At 42.4% G+C, this 16,445-nt stretch overlaps 1 protein-coding gene across 5 annotated transcripts in view; it reads left to right on the top strand.

Annotated features, from left to right (window-relative positions):
• LOC128149121 (S-adenosyl-L-methionine-dependent tRNA 4-demethylwyosine synthase TYW1-like) overlaps positions 1-16,445 on the top strand; it is a 111,459-nt gene that overhangs the window by 5,371 nt on the left and 89,643 nt on the right. For 4 of the 5 annotated variants that reach the window (XM_052803949.1, XM_052803950.1, XM_052803951.1 and 1 more), the window contains 3 exons: positions 206-487; positions 1,727-1,849; positions 15,488-15,614. In XM_052803949.1, the coding sequence (XP_052659909.1) occupies positions 206-487; positions 1,727-1,849; positions 15,488-15,614 (532 nt within the window). Of the gene's footprint in view, positions 1-205; positions 488-1,726; positions 1,850-15,487; positions 15,615-16,445 lie in introns of those variants that run through there. The other variant, XM_052803953.1, reaches the window with a different exon arrangement.

The raw sequence follows: 16,445 nt of genomic DNA, 5'->3' as shown, positions 1-16,445 counted from the left end.
GGAGCCTGAGGGTGTGTGCTGGTGTTCAAACTGACTTCTGTCTGTGGTCTCAGTCAGCAGGTGAGAGGGAGTCCAGAAGTCCCTGCCTTGCAGTCCTGTGCAGCTCACTAGCTCTGTTTCCAGGCTTGGTCCTTGCTTTCTTAGTTGCCTGCTTTGTTTAACTTGGACTTCATTTAATTTCCCTCTAACTTTTGTCCTATCCTAGGTTGGAAGAAATATTGACAGGTGGCTGTGGATGCTCAGTGCCAGCCGTATCATGACTCGTGCTGAGGGGGACTGCAATGTGGCGCAGAGCAAGCATGGCAGCATTGAGGCCGACTTTGAAGCCTGGAAAGCCAAGTTCCTCAGTCGGCTCCAGGCACTCTGCAGAGGGGAAAAGAAGCCCTGCAGTGGGAAGTGCAAGAAAGGGAAGTGCAAATCTCCGGGGAAGCAGAGCAAGGAGAGCTCAGATCATGAACATGGGGCATCAGAATATGAGAGTACTGAGGTAGAGCCAAAATCCGTGGGACCCTATTTCTGGTTTAGTGCCCCTTGGAGCACTATTTAACTTCTCTCCTTCCTTCTACAGCCCAGAGGGGTGCTCTGGGAGCTTGATACTTCTTTGTTCTGGAGCAGGGGGGGAAGAGGGATGAGATCCCATGGCAGATAACAAGTAGAATAAGCCATCCAAAAAGAAGGACCAAAGAATTAGTGATGGATCTTGGCTAGATGGCATTTATATGATGAGGGAGTCTTCCTCTTGAATAGGGGGAGGTACATGTTGTGACATATGCTCCAGGGAGCCAGTCTGGGTTGTCATCAGGGTCTTTGCTTTGTCTCATGGCCAAATTAAGCATTTGGTTCCCAGTGAGCAGTTAACCTGCTTCCACTTCAACTTGTTGAAGTTTAGGTGGTTTGCCTGCATCCCAAGATTTTGCCAAAGGCATTTGGGGAAGTGTTATCTGAGCAAGTCCTGTAATTCCTCTGAATGTGTCTGCCTGTAATTATTTGTGTGTCTTCTGGAGTGTTTGTTGATTGCAGGTTTTTAAATAAGAAATCCTCTCTCTTGCTCTACAGTGCAAGACCCAGAGCTGCTATGGCACTTTAATCCTCCCTGCAAGCCATTTATTGTGGGTTGGAAATGATTGCTATGGCCATGTTGAATTTTGTAGGGAAATAGGGGCTCTTCTGGCTGAGTGGGTTTGAGAGTGCTGGCTGCTGCAGGAACAAGAGGAATAAATCTTGCTGTTACACCAACACCAATGCTGTTGTGCTGTACCTTGGCTGCGTACAGAAAGGGAGACAACTTTTCTGCTCTGTGAAGAGTTTGACTGGGAAAGCAGATCTCTCACTCCCTGTTCATTCAGACAGGGGCACTTGGAGGAGTTAAAGGGGTTTAGGCTTCTAGATCATCACAGTATGCAGTGGGAGTTGGACTCCTCTGTATTGCTTCTCATATGATCAGATATGCACATGAGGAGAACAGAGCAGTCTGGAGGCAGGACATTTGGACTGAGTTTCAGGTGCTCTGTGTGCTATTGAACTCTTAAAAATACACACTGATAAGCCCCAAGCTTAAATGCATCTCATATACATTATACAGGTTATTGGTAGACTATGCCTTGTTTTTCAGTAGTCTTTACTGATTGTGAGAGCTGATTTCACTGGTTAGCATAGATGAAGGTCTTATGTTTCAAATTCAGATACATTCCTGATTTATTTTTTTTTTCTCTGATAGCTTACCCAGGCAGAGGAGTTGTTTGAAACCAGTAGCGATGAGGAGGCTGATGGTGAGGAAGCTGGAGGCACAAATTCCGTCATTGATGTTGAAGATCTTGGCAGTATCATGAGCCACATGAAGAAAGCAAAGGTACTGCTGTTACAGCGAGTATAGAACTGTCAGGTCTTTGTCACTGATCAGTTGAATTGATTAAAATATTACCTGCTGGATTCGAATTTGTAGGGTCTAGTTAAAAAGAGAGTAAAATAGGAGCTATTGGAGAACCTGTCACAAAAAAGAACATACTTGGAGGTGTGTTGGATATAGTTACCGGCCAACTGTGGCTTGTTCACCAACCAAATGCTGCAGTGGTAACCTGTTATTTTCAGTCTGAGGAAAAATCACTTCCACAGCTAACATTCAGATCTGAATGTACATCTCTGCCACTGTGATTCATAGTCCAGTGTCTAAACACAAATCCTGTTACTGTATCTGCCTGTGGGTATGTCAGCTGAAATGCAAGCGTGTGTGCTGGTATGTCATGATGGGGAGCAAAGCTGCATGTGGAGTAGTAACACGCTGCTGCAAGACCTTCTCTGTCTTGCTCGCTGCTGCCCTAAGATGAGGTGCTATGCTTGCAGAGCAAACCAGTGAGCTTGATCTGACCTGTGCTGAGCCTGTCAAAGACAATCATAATTCCTGCTTCGTTTCAGGGTGTTAACTATCTCTGTTCCTGTGTGGTTCTGTTCATGTTTCTTTTTCTGTCTTCAGTCTGCAAACAGGATATATCAAACTCATTTATTTGATTAGCACACAAAAAGGAGTGAGGATATAAATAGCTACTAGGCTAAGCCTTAGTGTGCTCCCCACATTCTTTGCTGGCCGAGCAGTTGGCAGTTGGGATGGGAAGGATTGGCCCCAGGGTGGACCTGTGATGTACTGTGTTGCCATCTGCTGACTCTTGTTTCCCCCTTAGTGATCTTTCCCTGGTGGTGTCTTTCCTTGTGACACCTGCTATCCATCCTTCTCTCAACAAACCTACTTCTGTCTGTAATTACACCTTCCTTATCTTGCATGCCTCTGTGGTGTGGACTTCCCACAGCTCTTTCCCAAAACTTAAGAATTTCCTCAGTAGTCTGAGCTGAGATGACACTGCTGGGCCACAGCAAGCCAGGCCTTGGATCACAGGAGGCTTCATGCTTAGGAGGGGAGAAGGTTACAAGAGGAGCATGGGCATCTCTGTTCCTCACCTTAGGGAGGGGGAAGGAGGTAAAATACTTCCTGCTGCTTGCAACAAACTCTGTTAGGAGAGTAGCCCCACTGAGTTGGGGCAAGGCAGACTGCTGTGTGAGAGCTCCTGTCCCTGAGCTTGTATGGACCTGTGCACTGCAGCTTGCACGAGAAGGGTGGATGAACCGTTTGGTATTCCTTTGGAGGGAGAAAGGATCAATTGTTCTCCCCGCGTAACCGTGCTGTGAAGTGGTCCTCTTTCGCCTCTCCTGCACGTGCTCACCACTAGAGGTCACTGACAAAAAGGGAACTGTTTTCTGAGCAGCATGCCCTGGGAGATGATTTAGACCACAGAAGGGAGGTGGTGTCGTCCACCAGTTTTATGAAAAATTAGGCTTTGAGTTTTCACTGACTGACAAAATATGGCAACACCACGATCAAATAGTGTTGTAAACCAGGAAAACCACATATCATAGTCCAGTTTATGAATAAAAAGTGAGCACAGCAATAAAATACTTCCTGCTCGTAGCTTCTTGTGCTCATTGTCCTGGTAGTAAGCATGGCTGAAGCCAATGTGGTATGATTTTTGTACATAGGCAGTGAAAATTCATTGCTGTCTATGACTGGCTGATGCACAATTCAAACAATTAACTACTTTCTCCTTACCTTTCTCGTTGCTTTTCTTGAGTAACGTAAGGCCTGTATGTTGTACATACAAGTTACTACAGAAGTGTAAGTATCTCTGTGTAGATCAGGTTCTTGTGGCTCTGACCCAAGTAGCCCCAAGGGACAGCTTCTGTCTGAGCACAGATGCTCATCTGGAGTTGTAAGCTGCAGGTTTTGATCAGCTGCCTTCTCCTTGGAGGAGATGGCAAACAGTTGTTCTGCCGTGACAGCTGAACGCTGCCCTCTTGCCTCTGCAAATGGTTAAATCCTGAGAGTGCAAGTGTCAGTGTGGAACTGGACTGGAATTATACTCTTACTGTGGATTGAAGTGTCCTGGCCCTTTTGGATGTGAGCTGTTGTCAGCTGATGAGATAGGAGGCCCTAAAACTGTGGATCAGCCTTTCTTTGTCACTGATGCCACTGAACTGTGCTGCTGTAGTCATGTCCCAGGTTTTTGGATTAATTTTGAAACCTTAAATGGTGTAGTTCTCATTACTGGCCCCTTTATTCCTGTTCTGCATGGTTGATCTGCCTAGCTGCAAACTACGTTTCTGGTTTCATGCTTCTGTAACCAGAGCAGGTAATGGAGAAAGGGCCCTCAGCGGTGACTTCAGTATAAATCCTCAGCTCTCTTGAATGGGGGTGTCGTTTCCAGAGTGATGGCAAGATATAGCTATGTAAATATTTCATGGGGGAGCCTGAACTGATGCCTATCCCTGTCATTAGCTGCAAGAAAGAATGACTTTATCTTGGTGGTGAATCTCCTGGGGAATGTGTGCATTGACTTGCAACAGGTTTATGCAAACACTTGAATTGTAAAATGATCCCATAGGTGCAGTTATATACTATAACAAAAATAAATGCTGAAGACTTGATATGAAGAGCAGGATGATCTGTGTTTATGAAAGTAATTTATCATGATCAGAGTCTCTTGCTCCCAGGTGGGGAGATTTAGTTGTTTAAATCCAGTGCATTTTGGTTTAAGTCACATTGTCACTTTAGTGGCTATGAGTTTGCTCAATGAGAAGTTTTCTTTTTCAGATGAGTTGCATTGTCCCTTTAACCATTTTTTTCTGTCGTGGAATGGTGGAACTGTGTAAAACTAGTCTGATGCTTTTGTTTTACACTGATGTAATCTGTTGTGTTGCAGTAATCCTTACCAACATGTGCAAGTGCTTTGGGTTTTTGTATCTGAACTATCCATATACAAGCTAGCAAGTTTGAAGAAAAGTTGTGTATTTCAGGGTTTTATCACAGACAGTTCTTCGTATGCAGAGTTACTTCTATTTGAAATATGCCTAACAGTTTTCAGCATGTGTTTTGTGGTTGTCAGTGTTGTGTATTAACTCCTCTGCATATCGGAGATAGAACAGCAGGTTCTGCCTTGTGCAGCATAGTTAATTTGAAACGTTTTAGGTTTCAGTTTTGATCTCTTTTGCAGGCATGTGTTGCCTCCTGTGAGAATCACTAGCAGATAAGACAGATGTGCAGTCACAGATAGTCATAATTCCTTGTTGTCCTGCCTTTTATGGGATGACAGAGTGAGGCTGTAGAGGTGAGTGTGTCTAATAAATGTTTGCTCACATCTCTGCAGGTGATCTTAATTTAATTTTGCATCCATCTCCTGTTGCTTGACTTGACGAAATCAAGGCTGAGTTTTGTTTTACAGCTTTTTTTTCCCCATGTGCTGCAGCTTCATTGCACTTTACAAAGTATTGTCAAAGGGCTTGAGACAGGTACTGAATTCTTGCAGGCATTTGGATCAGGCAGATGGATTCAGGAGTTCAAGGTGAATGCCAAAACCTCTCTTCCTGGTAGAGTTGTAGCTATTACATACTGTCCCTTGAAGAGAGATGGATTTTTAAAGAGCTTCTGAGGGTAAAGGTACACATTTCAAGGTGATGGTGCCTTCTGCACACTGAATCTGAGCGCAAAAATTGGCACAAGGCTGGGTGGCAACAGGAAATCATTCAAATATATAAAATGATGGCTGATACAAAGGTAAATTCCACGCTTTGTTTACCAAATCTCATACTATGTGGTGATGACTGCTTTGTAGCTCCTAAAATCCAGCCCTTTGTTTTCCGAGTAATTAAATTTTTGGAACTTGCTGTGGATGATAAAGTTGCAGGTGATGCTTATTAGGGTCCTGAACTGGAATCAAACCTTTATGTCAGTACAGATAATGCCTATGCTTTCATGAAGGGAATTGCTAGGCATGAAAGTCCAACAGTGCGTAATATGACCATGGCCTGAAGGAGGGCTGGGGAGGTCTGAGGCTGTCAGCTCTGAGGCTGCTTCTCTCAGGTGCCTGATGATCCAAGGCTGTGGTGCCAGGTGCGGCTGGATGATGCACAGCTAGGGTGGGTTAAGGTCTGGGTTTCTCTCTGCATTTACTACCCTTCCAACTGCTGGGTTTTAGGCTGAGAACCTGGGCCTGTTCTCCAAATTGCTTTTATGCAGCAGCAGAAGGCAGTGGTGGTTCTTAGTGAATTTAATAACTAAGTGAACTTTTAAGTTTTACAGTTGTGGCATGCTTTCCCTGTCCTCCAAAGTTACTCCCCTGAAATGTATTTATCAGATAAAATGTGAAATCTAATGGGTATGTTTGTGGCCTGCAAGACTGCTATTAATCATAGGGACACCATTTCTTAATGTAGATTATCTCCCACAGCTGGGAGTTTGTGATAAACTAGGAAGACAGATCAATCTAAACTTGTTCCCAGGGAATGAAATGGCTTTATTAACCTTCATATTTATAAACTGCAGGCATGAGTAATAGTAATAATAATATCCTAATTTTTTCTGGATGGGTTGGGAAGTAATCAAATGGGCATATTTTGTTGACAAAATTTTGAGATTAATGTTCTTGTTTTCTAAAACAAAGTTTAATGATGCTAGTAGTCACATTTGCAATGTAAATACAGAGGAGGGGTGTGTGTGAGAGAGCAAAACCGAGACTGAGTTTATAGGAAACAAAATATGTCCCAGAGAGCATGTTCAAGAAGTTTCAGTTTACTTCTATGTCCGTTTGCTACAGGGGAGGTTTCCTGATCCCCTTTGGCACTCTTGCCTAAAAAGTCATCCTATGTCAGCATTTACCATTACTGGGATTGTAAATCACACCACTTGCAATGTTTCTTAAGAGCCCTTTGTGAGCGTATGACTACTATGGAAGACAAAACCTTGCTGACACTGGGTGAAGAAACTTTTCATGAAGTTGGCTGGAGTTTTATTTGAAAATGGGGCAGTGAGTGTTAAGGTATTAGGCTTACAGACAAAGCATTGTACGCAACTTTGTGTTGCAGGCAGAAACTTTTTAGAGTATGCAAGAATTGTTAGCCATATTTTAACTGAATTGAATAAGGCTGGGGTACTTCACTGTCAGATTTAGAAACAGCTAAAAGTGATGTGCACATTTAGAGGTCTCCAAAAACTTTCTCTAACTTATAATGGGTGAAAGATTCCTATAGGAAAAATGTGCTCTTGTCTGCAATAGCTCAGTCTCTGGGCTAGATTTTGACCTCTGCTGCTCTGGCTTAGAATTCAGTGTGATCCTACACTTTAAAGTAAGCTTTAAGAAATACCATTTAACTGCTTGGGGACTACTTCCAGCATTAAAATCTGGATTTGTCACAGGGACACTTCACCCTTCCCCTTTCCTGTGTTCAAATCTTTCATCTCTAAACCTTGACTATTGAAAAGAATTACAATTCATAAACAACATTACAAGAGATCTTGAGGTGTGCCTTTGCTATGTAAGACTTGGGAGTGCCCAATGAAAAAGAGGGAAAAAAAAAAAAAAGAAAAAATTACTTTAAAGGTAACCTCTGGCTGGACGTTCTGTCTTTGACATGTGATAATGATACTGGCTTCCTTGATGAGCCTTTGTAAAGGGCTTTGAGATCTATGAATGAAACCTCTTTATGTTTGCCCTGGGTGGTAGATCCCATATCCCTTGCTGTTCTTTAGTCTGTTGTAACTTAGTAAATGGGTAGTGAAGCAGAGCTGAGAGTTATAAAAAATTCTGGAAGTCTGAAGTCCCCCTGAGTGCTAGGCTTCCTCTTTATTTGCAACCTTTTCTTGACCACATCTGTTGTTGGAGATGATCAGGGCTTAGCCTGCAGCACTCCAGCCCATCTGCTTACCGTTTTTCATGAACTTTGTGCTGCTTTTCTCGGGTGTTTTTTTCCTGTGCATTTTTTAAGGTTCTTGCCAGCCAAATAACGCAGTTAACAGAAGTCCACAAATCAATGCACAGAGTAATTATCTGCTGATGGTAATTACTGGGAGAAGCATGCAGGAATTGGCCTGTTGATGTCATTGCTGTATCCAAGGAGAGAGTAGCACAAGGATGTCCTGTGGGAGCACAGCATCTGTTGCCAAATAAATATGTTGTTTGAATAAGGTATTGCGAGGTACAGTAAACGTGTCCATGTTCTGCTAGACAAACCCTGCAGATTGGTCATTCAGCAGTGCAGCTGGCAGTAAGCCTGTCCACACGTAGTCTCCCATCAAACATGCTTATTTGCTGTGACTGCCCGGTGGTCAGCATAGTTTATAAGTGGTTCTCAACTGCAAAAGCATACATTCTTGTCTTGTTCAGTGTCCTGCCCCTCTGTGTGAAGGGCAGCACTAATTATGGACAGTGAGAGCTGCTTTTTCTTTCCTGTTATGAGATGAGCAACGATTTTACTTCCTTTGCTGATACTTGGGCTGCCAAAGCAGGCAAAGTATCTACCTTTCCATGTTTGTGTCAGAGCTGGTATTCCAACATCCCTCTTTTGCTCTTGGTTGCAGAGGCTTGGTATGAGACGGGGATTGCATTTTGCTAGGTGGTGTGGATATGCAGACGAGATGGAGCCTCTCCTAAAAGCTTTCTCAATAGAAAAGTGTGGCATAAGAGAACGGAAGTAGCATTATCCAGCTCTGCAGATGGAGCTGGACACTATAATATGGCATTAAACTGTTTTTGTGTTACACAGAGTACTTACACATGTGCCAAACCATGCTGTGGATTTTTCTTGTAATAGTGCAGTTAAGCTTTTGCATGAGGAAATGATCTTCCCTTTTGCCACTGGCATGGCTGGAGCCTCTGTGCTAGTGGTTCACAGCAAGGCAGTCTGGGTCTATATCTGTGCTAGCAAGTGGTCCCTGTGTGTGGGGTCATTCTGACCCAGCTCATTTGGGCTGGGTCCCTGTAACGATCAGCACTACTGAAACAACAACAGGTTGGTAGTCTTTAAAAGAGGAGTGCTGTTACATGTCATCTACTGTGAACAAGTGTGCAGAAGAGACCCAGGTGTGAAGCACAAGGCTTTGCTGGAAGAGCAGCTTGTGCGGTTGTGTGCATGGAACTGTGCTGTGTCCCTCTTGAGAGGATAAAGCACCAAGTTGTTTCTGACTCTTCTTTGGCCTGTAATTTTGGAAAGTGGGGCTTTGGGTCTTGAGGGATGCTCTGCAGGGCTCCTGGATATCTGTCTTGGTCTGTTTTCCTAATTGACTAGTTTACATTATCTTACAGTCAATGAAGATTGATTATGGTAGAAACCAGGCAATTTCCTTTTGACTTTAATAATGTATTCTTATGATAATCTCGTGGCTTCTCATCCAATAATTCTGAAAAGCTGGTTGATGCATATCATCGAATGGGCTACAGACCAAAACTGTTAATTTGGGTGCTTGGAAGACTTGTATGCAGCTCTTACTCAGGGAGGAAACAGGTGGAGAAAGTGCAAATAGGGACTTTCCCATGCTGCTCTCCAGTTAGCACTGACTTCTGCTGATTATGAGCTTGCATATAGTCTTTGACAAAATGGCCCTCCTGGGAAGACTAACCCAAGTGGGGAGTTGTGCTTGGGACTCTTATGGTCCTAGGAAAAGTGTGTCTCTGCCTGACACTTTTCCTAGTGTTTCATAACCTCTATTAACATTTTATGGTTAGATGCTTTCCTGCATTGCAAGAATTCTGAAGACCAGTGAAAGCTAAGGCAGTTATGAGAACTGGCTGCTGCTCGCTGGTGTCTGACTTATGTCAGTGTGCTAGTGTGGACTGGATGCCCTCCTTCCTGTGGAAGGCATTCAGGGTTTCTAATATAAAATAGCAATCTGCAGTCCAGCCAGCTTCATTGCTTACAAGGGCTGGATTTTCCACAACAGATATTGCTACTAGGAAATACACCTCTAGCTGGTATTAGCTCAGATTGGCTGGAGGCTTCTTCAAACATAACAGATGATTGCAGAATCAAAATTCATCGCACTTTCTTTTTTTAAATATGTGTGTGGTGTTTTGACCACTTGAAAGATTGGTGTTGAAATGAAATGCCCTTTTAGTCCTAAACTGCAAGGAAAAGAACTAAGTGATGGAGTGGAGAAGTCTTTTACAGAGCCATTTAAAAAAAAATCTGCAAAATATGGCAAGATGTTGTGAAAGGATGTGTGCTGCGTGCTCTGTGTGTGAGAAAGCAGAATAGACTGAAGTGGAAGATCTTGCTGGTTTTAGGCTGGGCATTTCAGGACTCTTGTTTGTTAAATCGTGTTACCTGGATTTTAGTTGTGATAATTGTAGCACAGAAGAAAGGAATAAAAATGTGAATATATAGCCCAATTTTCAAATACAAGCTAGTCACTTTTGGGTGGAGACAGATGCCTTTTTAGTTTTGATTCTTTTGTTTCCTTTGAAAATCAGTCGTCTTTATGGTGCATCCAAGCAAGTTTCCCAAATCAAACAAATGTCAACAGAATCATGCAACAGTATGTGAAATGGAGTTGTGGTTTAACGACACCTTGTAAAAACCTTCCCTACAGCACAGCAGTGATTTTATAGCTCAGTGAAGCAATCTTAAACCGCTCTGTAGCCCTGCAGATAGAAATTTTTTTTTTTTTTTTAGAGTTGTGATCTGGGAATTTTTTTGTCCTTGAGGATTCTGGCCAATGTTCAACCTACAAGAAAATGGGTGTTGGTGGGATATTTATCCTTCTGCATTTCACAGATGATGTGCAGTGCCCTTTCAGACTGATTCAGTTGGGTAGCAGCATAAGTCATTACTTGTCTGCATGAGTTTGGGTTTTAAAATGCTGTTCTGTATGTCCAAAAATCTCATCATTGACTTTTCAAACAAAAGAAAATGCAAGATTCCCTTTGGGGGGCTGAGCTGCAGGTCTGTTTCGGTAGCATCCTTTCTTTGGATGGCAGCTAGTACCTGCTGCCTCAGGGAGGGACCTTCTGTTATTCTACAGCATAATAAGGTAGATGTGGATGGAGGCTTCCTTCTAGCTCATTATTGAAAATTCACAAAGGTTTCTATTCCAGGAGAAAAAAAATGTTGCTTCTGAGTTTTGGTGGTTTATTTTGGTGGGTTGCGTTTGGTTTGGTGTGGTGGTTTTTGGTTTTTTTTGTTGTGTGGGTTTTTTTGTTGGTATCAGTCAGAACTTCTCAGGGGCTTTTCCCATTTTAGGGACACATGTTGAAAAAAGATTTTTGCTTTTGATCAAGCCACCTCCTATTTCAGTCATGGCAAGGTAATGTATTGCCAAGTTCCTCATCTCTCAGCTGTCATGCTTTCAACCCTTGTCTGCTTTTTGCTTCAGTTCAGGCTTTTGTGCTTAACTGAGCAACGATGTATTGAGTGGGTATGTAGCCTGTGATTATGTAGACTCTAGTAGCTATTTTTAATAAGATTTTCTTGCTGTTGGGGTGTTTGCTGGTTCATCGATTACTCAATCCAAGTTTCCAGTATTCATTTTTGTGCTCACTTTGAAATGCTCAAAGCCATTTTTATTGGTGACTGACAGCAGTTAGAGTATCCCATGTTGCAGTGGGATTGGCAGCGTGTTTCATCCATGGACCGAGCAAATTGCAGTTCTGTCTCCGTTTGTCACGGTTGGGTTGTGACAGCTTTATACCTGGAGCAGGAAGGTCCCCACAGTACACTAGCAGTCTTCTGCTCCTCTTCTGTTGTGTTTAAGAGTATCTTTGTGGAAGTCTGCTCCCTGTCCTGTTCTTTTTCCATGTGTTTTAGTCTTGCAGGAAGGCTGCTTTGTAAGGAAATGAGTGCTGTTCCTGTGGGCAGCCTAATGTCTAATCAACTTTCAAAAAGCCCCCACGTGGTTCTTGTCTATGATGCCACTGACAGATAAGCCTGAACTAGGGGAAAAGTTGTCAGCTTTTCTAGCTGTCCTCTTGCTGCTAGAGTATTGCTTCCAGAGCTTCGCTTGGTGTGAACTTTAACTCTTCATGTAATTCATTAACTTTAACACTTCATTTAACGACTCCCCTGGGAAAGTTTTACTAAAATTTCTTGCTGCAGGCAGTCTTTTCCTGATAGCCTTGCCAACGTTTTCCTTTAGTGCTGGTTCTGTTAGTCCTGGCTCCAGCTCCTGATGTATTATTGTTTTCTTAACGTTTGTGCCTTTCATTTGTTAAAAGATCCTGGAGCCTTATGATGGATGAGGCTGTAAATCATGATAGGGCCGGGGGTTCCCTCTTGTTTTACCACTGGGAGGTTAAGTAGGAAAGAAGTTCAGTCAAAATTGGGATATTTCTGGGTGTCATTTTCCTTCCAGGAGTAAAAACTTCTCAGGGAACTTGTTTCTTTTTTCAGCCATGGCACATCAATAAATAGAGCCATGAGGCTAAAAATGCTAAATTAAGTTAATTTAGGGAGTACTTCTTTGCATGGAGTTTAGGTCTCTTCCTGTATTTTTCTCACCCCTGCCATGTTAGTTTGAAGAGTGTTTGATGTAATAAAATCAAAAACACAGGGAGATATCAGGCACCTTGACATCCTGGAGAGAGCACTCCAAAGAGGAGTAGAAGTGGCAGTGTCCTGTTGGTCATATTTGGATGTGGCTGTGGATGAGTTTGATAGGCATGTTTGCAGGAAATAATTTGAAACACTTGAACTGTGATTTGTCAGAGGGGCAGCTGCACCTCTACTTTGGCAGGAAATGCTGAGGTCCTTGCTTGTGTCTATGTCCTGTGTCAGATACCTTCTGCTCTTGACCCATCAAAAATGGGCTTCTGCCTGTCCTTAAAGTATGTGCTGCCTCTGCCTGTATGGTGGTAAAAAGGAAGAGTTGTGTTTTTTTTTTTTTTTTTTTTTGCCTTCACCTGTAGAGGAGGTGATCATCAGTCCTTACACCTGAGGCTCAATTGCTTTTATTCAGGTCAGCTTCAGTGGCAGTAGCAAAAAAAAAGCCTCCAGCAGGCTGCAGCAGGAGCTGTGCTGAGCCTCGAGGTACCAAGGAATTGGAGCGTATCCCTAGGTTTTCTCATCTGTGGGTTCTCTCATTTGTGAACACAGACCAGAGGATGACTCTTCAGTTTTTCGGCAGTGAAGTATTTCAAGGGCATGAAAAGCTGGCTTTTGTCACTGCTTGCTTGATTTGTTATGGAAAGACAGTAATTTGCCTTGGATTTACTACAGGGCTTTCTGCTAAATCACCAGAACTTGAGAAGTTTGCTCTGTGTGAAGTTAACTTTGTTCTCTCCACTCAAACCCTAAATAATAGATATGACAGGTTTATTAAGCAAATAAGTAAAACTCCCAGGGCTGCGAATTCCATTTCCCGCAAGAAATATCTGAAGTCAGCCACTTGCCAAACCGAACAAGTCAGGTATTGCAATTCAAAGAAAAACAAATGATTACTTTGTTTACAGGCTTTCATATCAGGATGAGGGGGGGAAAAATATTATCATCTCTGTGAGGGGAAAAATGATTATTGAAATGTGTTTCTGCCCTGCCAGTAAGACAATTTTACTTGTTCTTATGTTTAGCTGCTTTTCTCAGATATCGCAGTAACAGGCAGGTAGAAAAGCAAAACCTTTAAATTCAGAAAGACTTTTTCTGTATCTGAAGGCTGTCTTGGATGGGATGTCTCATTTATACTTAAGTCAATCGCTGCATTTTTAATATTATTATGTGCTCCATAATGCATATTTAGTTCTTCTGGGAGAATTAACCTGGCATGAGATTGTAGAGCAGACAAGCCAGGTCGCGTCCACTTGTAAATCCTGCGTAGCATTTTGCTTTGAGTAGCTAACAAATCTGTGCTAAGATAGTGCCTTTCCTTTTTAAGTGGATGGCTGGGCCTAGTTCTGGGTTAAATGATAGCTTGTGGGAGGAGAAGGTCTTTATTTAAGACTTGATAGTTAAAAGATGAAGATTTTATCTCCTTCCTTCCTTATGCATGAGGCTTTTCCAGTAATATGAATATTTTACTGTTGAAGCATCGTGCTGATAAATGAAGTCTCAAGAAAAGAGCTTTGAAACCCAACAAATGACAAGTACTTAATAGAGCTAGCCTTTCAGGGAAGTTTTGATGTGTTGTAGAAACCAGTGAAATCCTGCCTAAAAACTCAGCAAACTGAGTGAAAGGAAGTAGAAAATGGAAACAGCTTTCTCCTTCAGTAAGGACCATGTTGTGTTACTGGTCATTAGATAATACCTTCCTGCACAACCTCCCTGAAAGTGTGAGTGAAGTTTTATTCAAAATGAGTAGGAAAGGTAATAATAACCTCTGTCCCTAAATGTTTTCCTTTCTTATTCACTTCTCAAGTGCTTATTATGGACTCTGTTTTGTCCTTGAAGCTCTGAGTCTGTGTCTTGGTTTTTGGTTTGGTTTTGTTGTTGTTGTTGTTTTTTAATTTTTTATTTTATTTTATTTTTCTTCTGAGACACCTTTTATTTTCTGAAGTTTTGCTCAGGTACAAAAGAAATCTGTCTGTGTGTCTAGGAACAGCTAGATTACTTTCCCTGTTTGTGAAAAACACGGTTTGGCAAGTCAAGAGCACTGGTTTCCTTAGTGATGCTAACGGTGGGTAGACTCGAACTGGGAGCATTTGTATGAGCTTCTTGATGTCTTTGGCACAAAAGAGGCTTGGATGTGAAATAGCCTCAGTTTTGTGAAAACAAAATGTCCTCTGTTGGTTTTTGTTTCTGGTTATCCACAGCTCCTTTAATATTTCAAAAAAGCCATAAAGGACTGACAGATTACAAGTTGCATGAAATATCAAAGTAATTATTTACACTTTCATGCTTCTTTGTGCAGACATGAAACAATAAATACCTGTAAAGTCTCAGAAGTGATGCTTATACAGCAGGGGATTCATGATTTCTTGCGTGCTAGGGTTTGCTTCTTCTGCTTGTAACTTTATGCTAACACATGATACTCCTGCATTTGGTTTTAAGTAAGCTCCAAGGGCTTAACTGTGTCTATAAACCAGGGTCTGCTGGAAGCCAAACTTGGGTGGGATGTTGGAGTTCGTGTGTCTGGAGTTGACTGTGGGGCAGGGGGGAACAGCCTTTTCTTGCAGGGCCTTTGATGATCACTGAATGTTGGTGGTGCACATGGCTGCCTTCTTAGGTGACTTGTGGAGAGCACAACTTCTACTCTGTAAACTCCTGGGCTAAGTCATTGTAGTGATGTGGCTTTCTTCCCTGACCTATCCCAAATAATTGGGACAATAGCTGCTTGTCACTCCAGGTAATTGTGTGTCAGGCACAAAATGGTTTGTTCCCTCCAGTTTGCATTCAGCAGAGAGATGAGTTTATTGTGCGATCATGAAACACTTGGGCTTAAATCCTGGAGTCCATATCACTCTTCAGATGAGATTCAAACACCTTGTTTCTTAAAATTTCCTAGAGAATTTTGTTGCTGTGTTAGAACAAATACAGTGTATTGTGGGTTTTTTCTTTTCAAATTTACTGTCCTAAATTACTGAAGGGTCAGAGTCTGATGGGATAAAATGCAGGACTACATGAATGCAAGAATTCATGTGTGGGCACCTGTGTCAGTTTTAAGTTTAGCAGGTTTGTGGCTGAACTGTGCCACAGTGTTTAAAACATGGTGCTTGAATCTAAATGACTGTAATTCACTGTCTTTAAACAGAGAGAACGTGAGCTTGAGGAAGGAGATACTGGAACGAGCTTGACTCACAAGAATGCTGGGAGGAAGGAGGAAGGTGAAAAGAGGGAGATGATAACCCCGGCTCTGAGAGATGCGCTCACAAAACAAGGTGAGGATCTGCAAAGACCAGATGGTGGGACCAGGCTTTGAGGTCTTGGTGGTAGACTTCTAATAGAGCAAGTGGAAGATGGTGTTCTTTGTTAAAAATATTGCTCTGTACCCTCAGTCATGCTAGGCTCTAACCAAAGGCAGGACAGAGATTAGGCAGGGGCTGTTTGTACCTAATTGTTTGCAGGGGAAGAATCTAAAGCTGGGTGATGCATCTCAGCATGATGCATGCTGTAATGTGTGGAGAGCGTATCAGAGTTCACAGGGTTTAATGTATCTGCTAAGGCAGCTTGAGAGAGATGATAGTCCCACATGCCTCTAGCTCCTAGAGTGTAGGTTTCTCAAAGAATATTTAAAGATCAGCTTTGCATCTCTGTTTTCCATCTTAGTCCCCTGCTTTTATTTCAGTTTCAAACTCTGATTTTGTTGCTGAAACTTTATTTCCAGAAATGGAAGTAGTTCAAACTAACTCTAACAATCCACTAGATGATTAGATCAGTAGAGCTCCTATGAGCTGTAGAGAACAGTTTTAATGAACTTAACGCCTTTTTTAAAACAAAGGACAAGCATGAGAAGAGCTGGACTGACAGCCCTGTGGTTCAGAAGCCTCAGTTCTGAGTGACAGAGCCAGAAGGGTGGTGTGAGCTTTCCTATGCTGCTCAGTTGGAGACTAAAGGGAGTTTAGTCTAATTTCTTTTATCTCTTAGGATGAGAGAATGCTCAGTTTTCTTGCTTGCTAAATAATAGTATCTCTCCTGATGCTTCTGAGAACGCACTTCTGGTTATTGCAGTGGAGGCACCTTGCTAAAGAGCTGGACTCTGAAGTTTTAAC

The sequence above is a fragment of the Harpia harpyja genome, chromosome 12, assembly GCF_026419915.1.
Source record: "Harpia harpyja isolate bHarHar1 chromosome 12, bHarHar1 primary haplotype, whole genome shotgun sequence".
Lineage (NCBI taxonomy): Eukaryota > Metazoa > Chordata > Aves > Accipitriformes > Accipitridae > Harpia > Harpia harpyja.
Note: the sequence above shows the minus strand (reverse complement) of the source record. Positions and strands in the feature narration are given on the sequence as shown.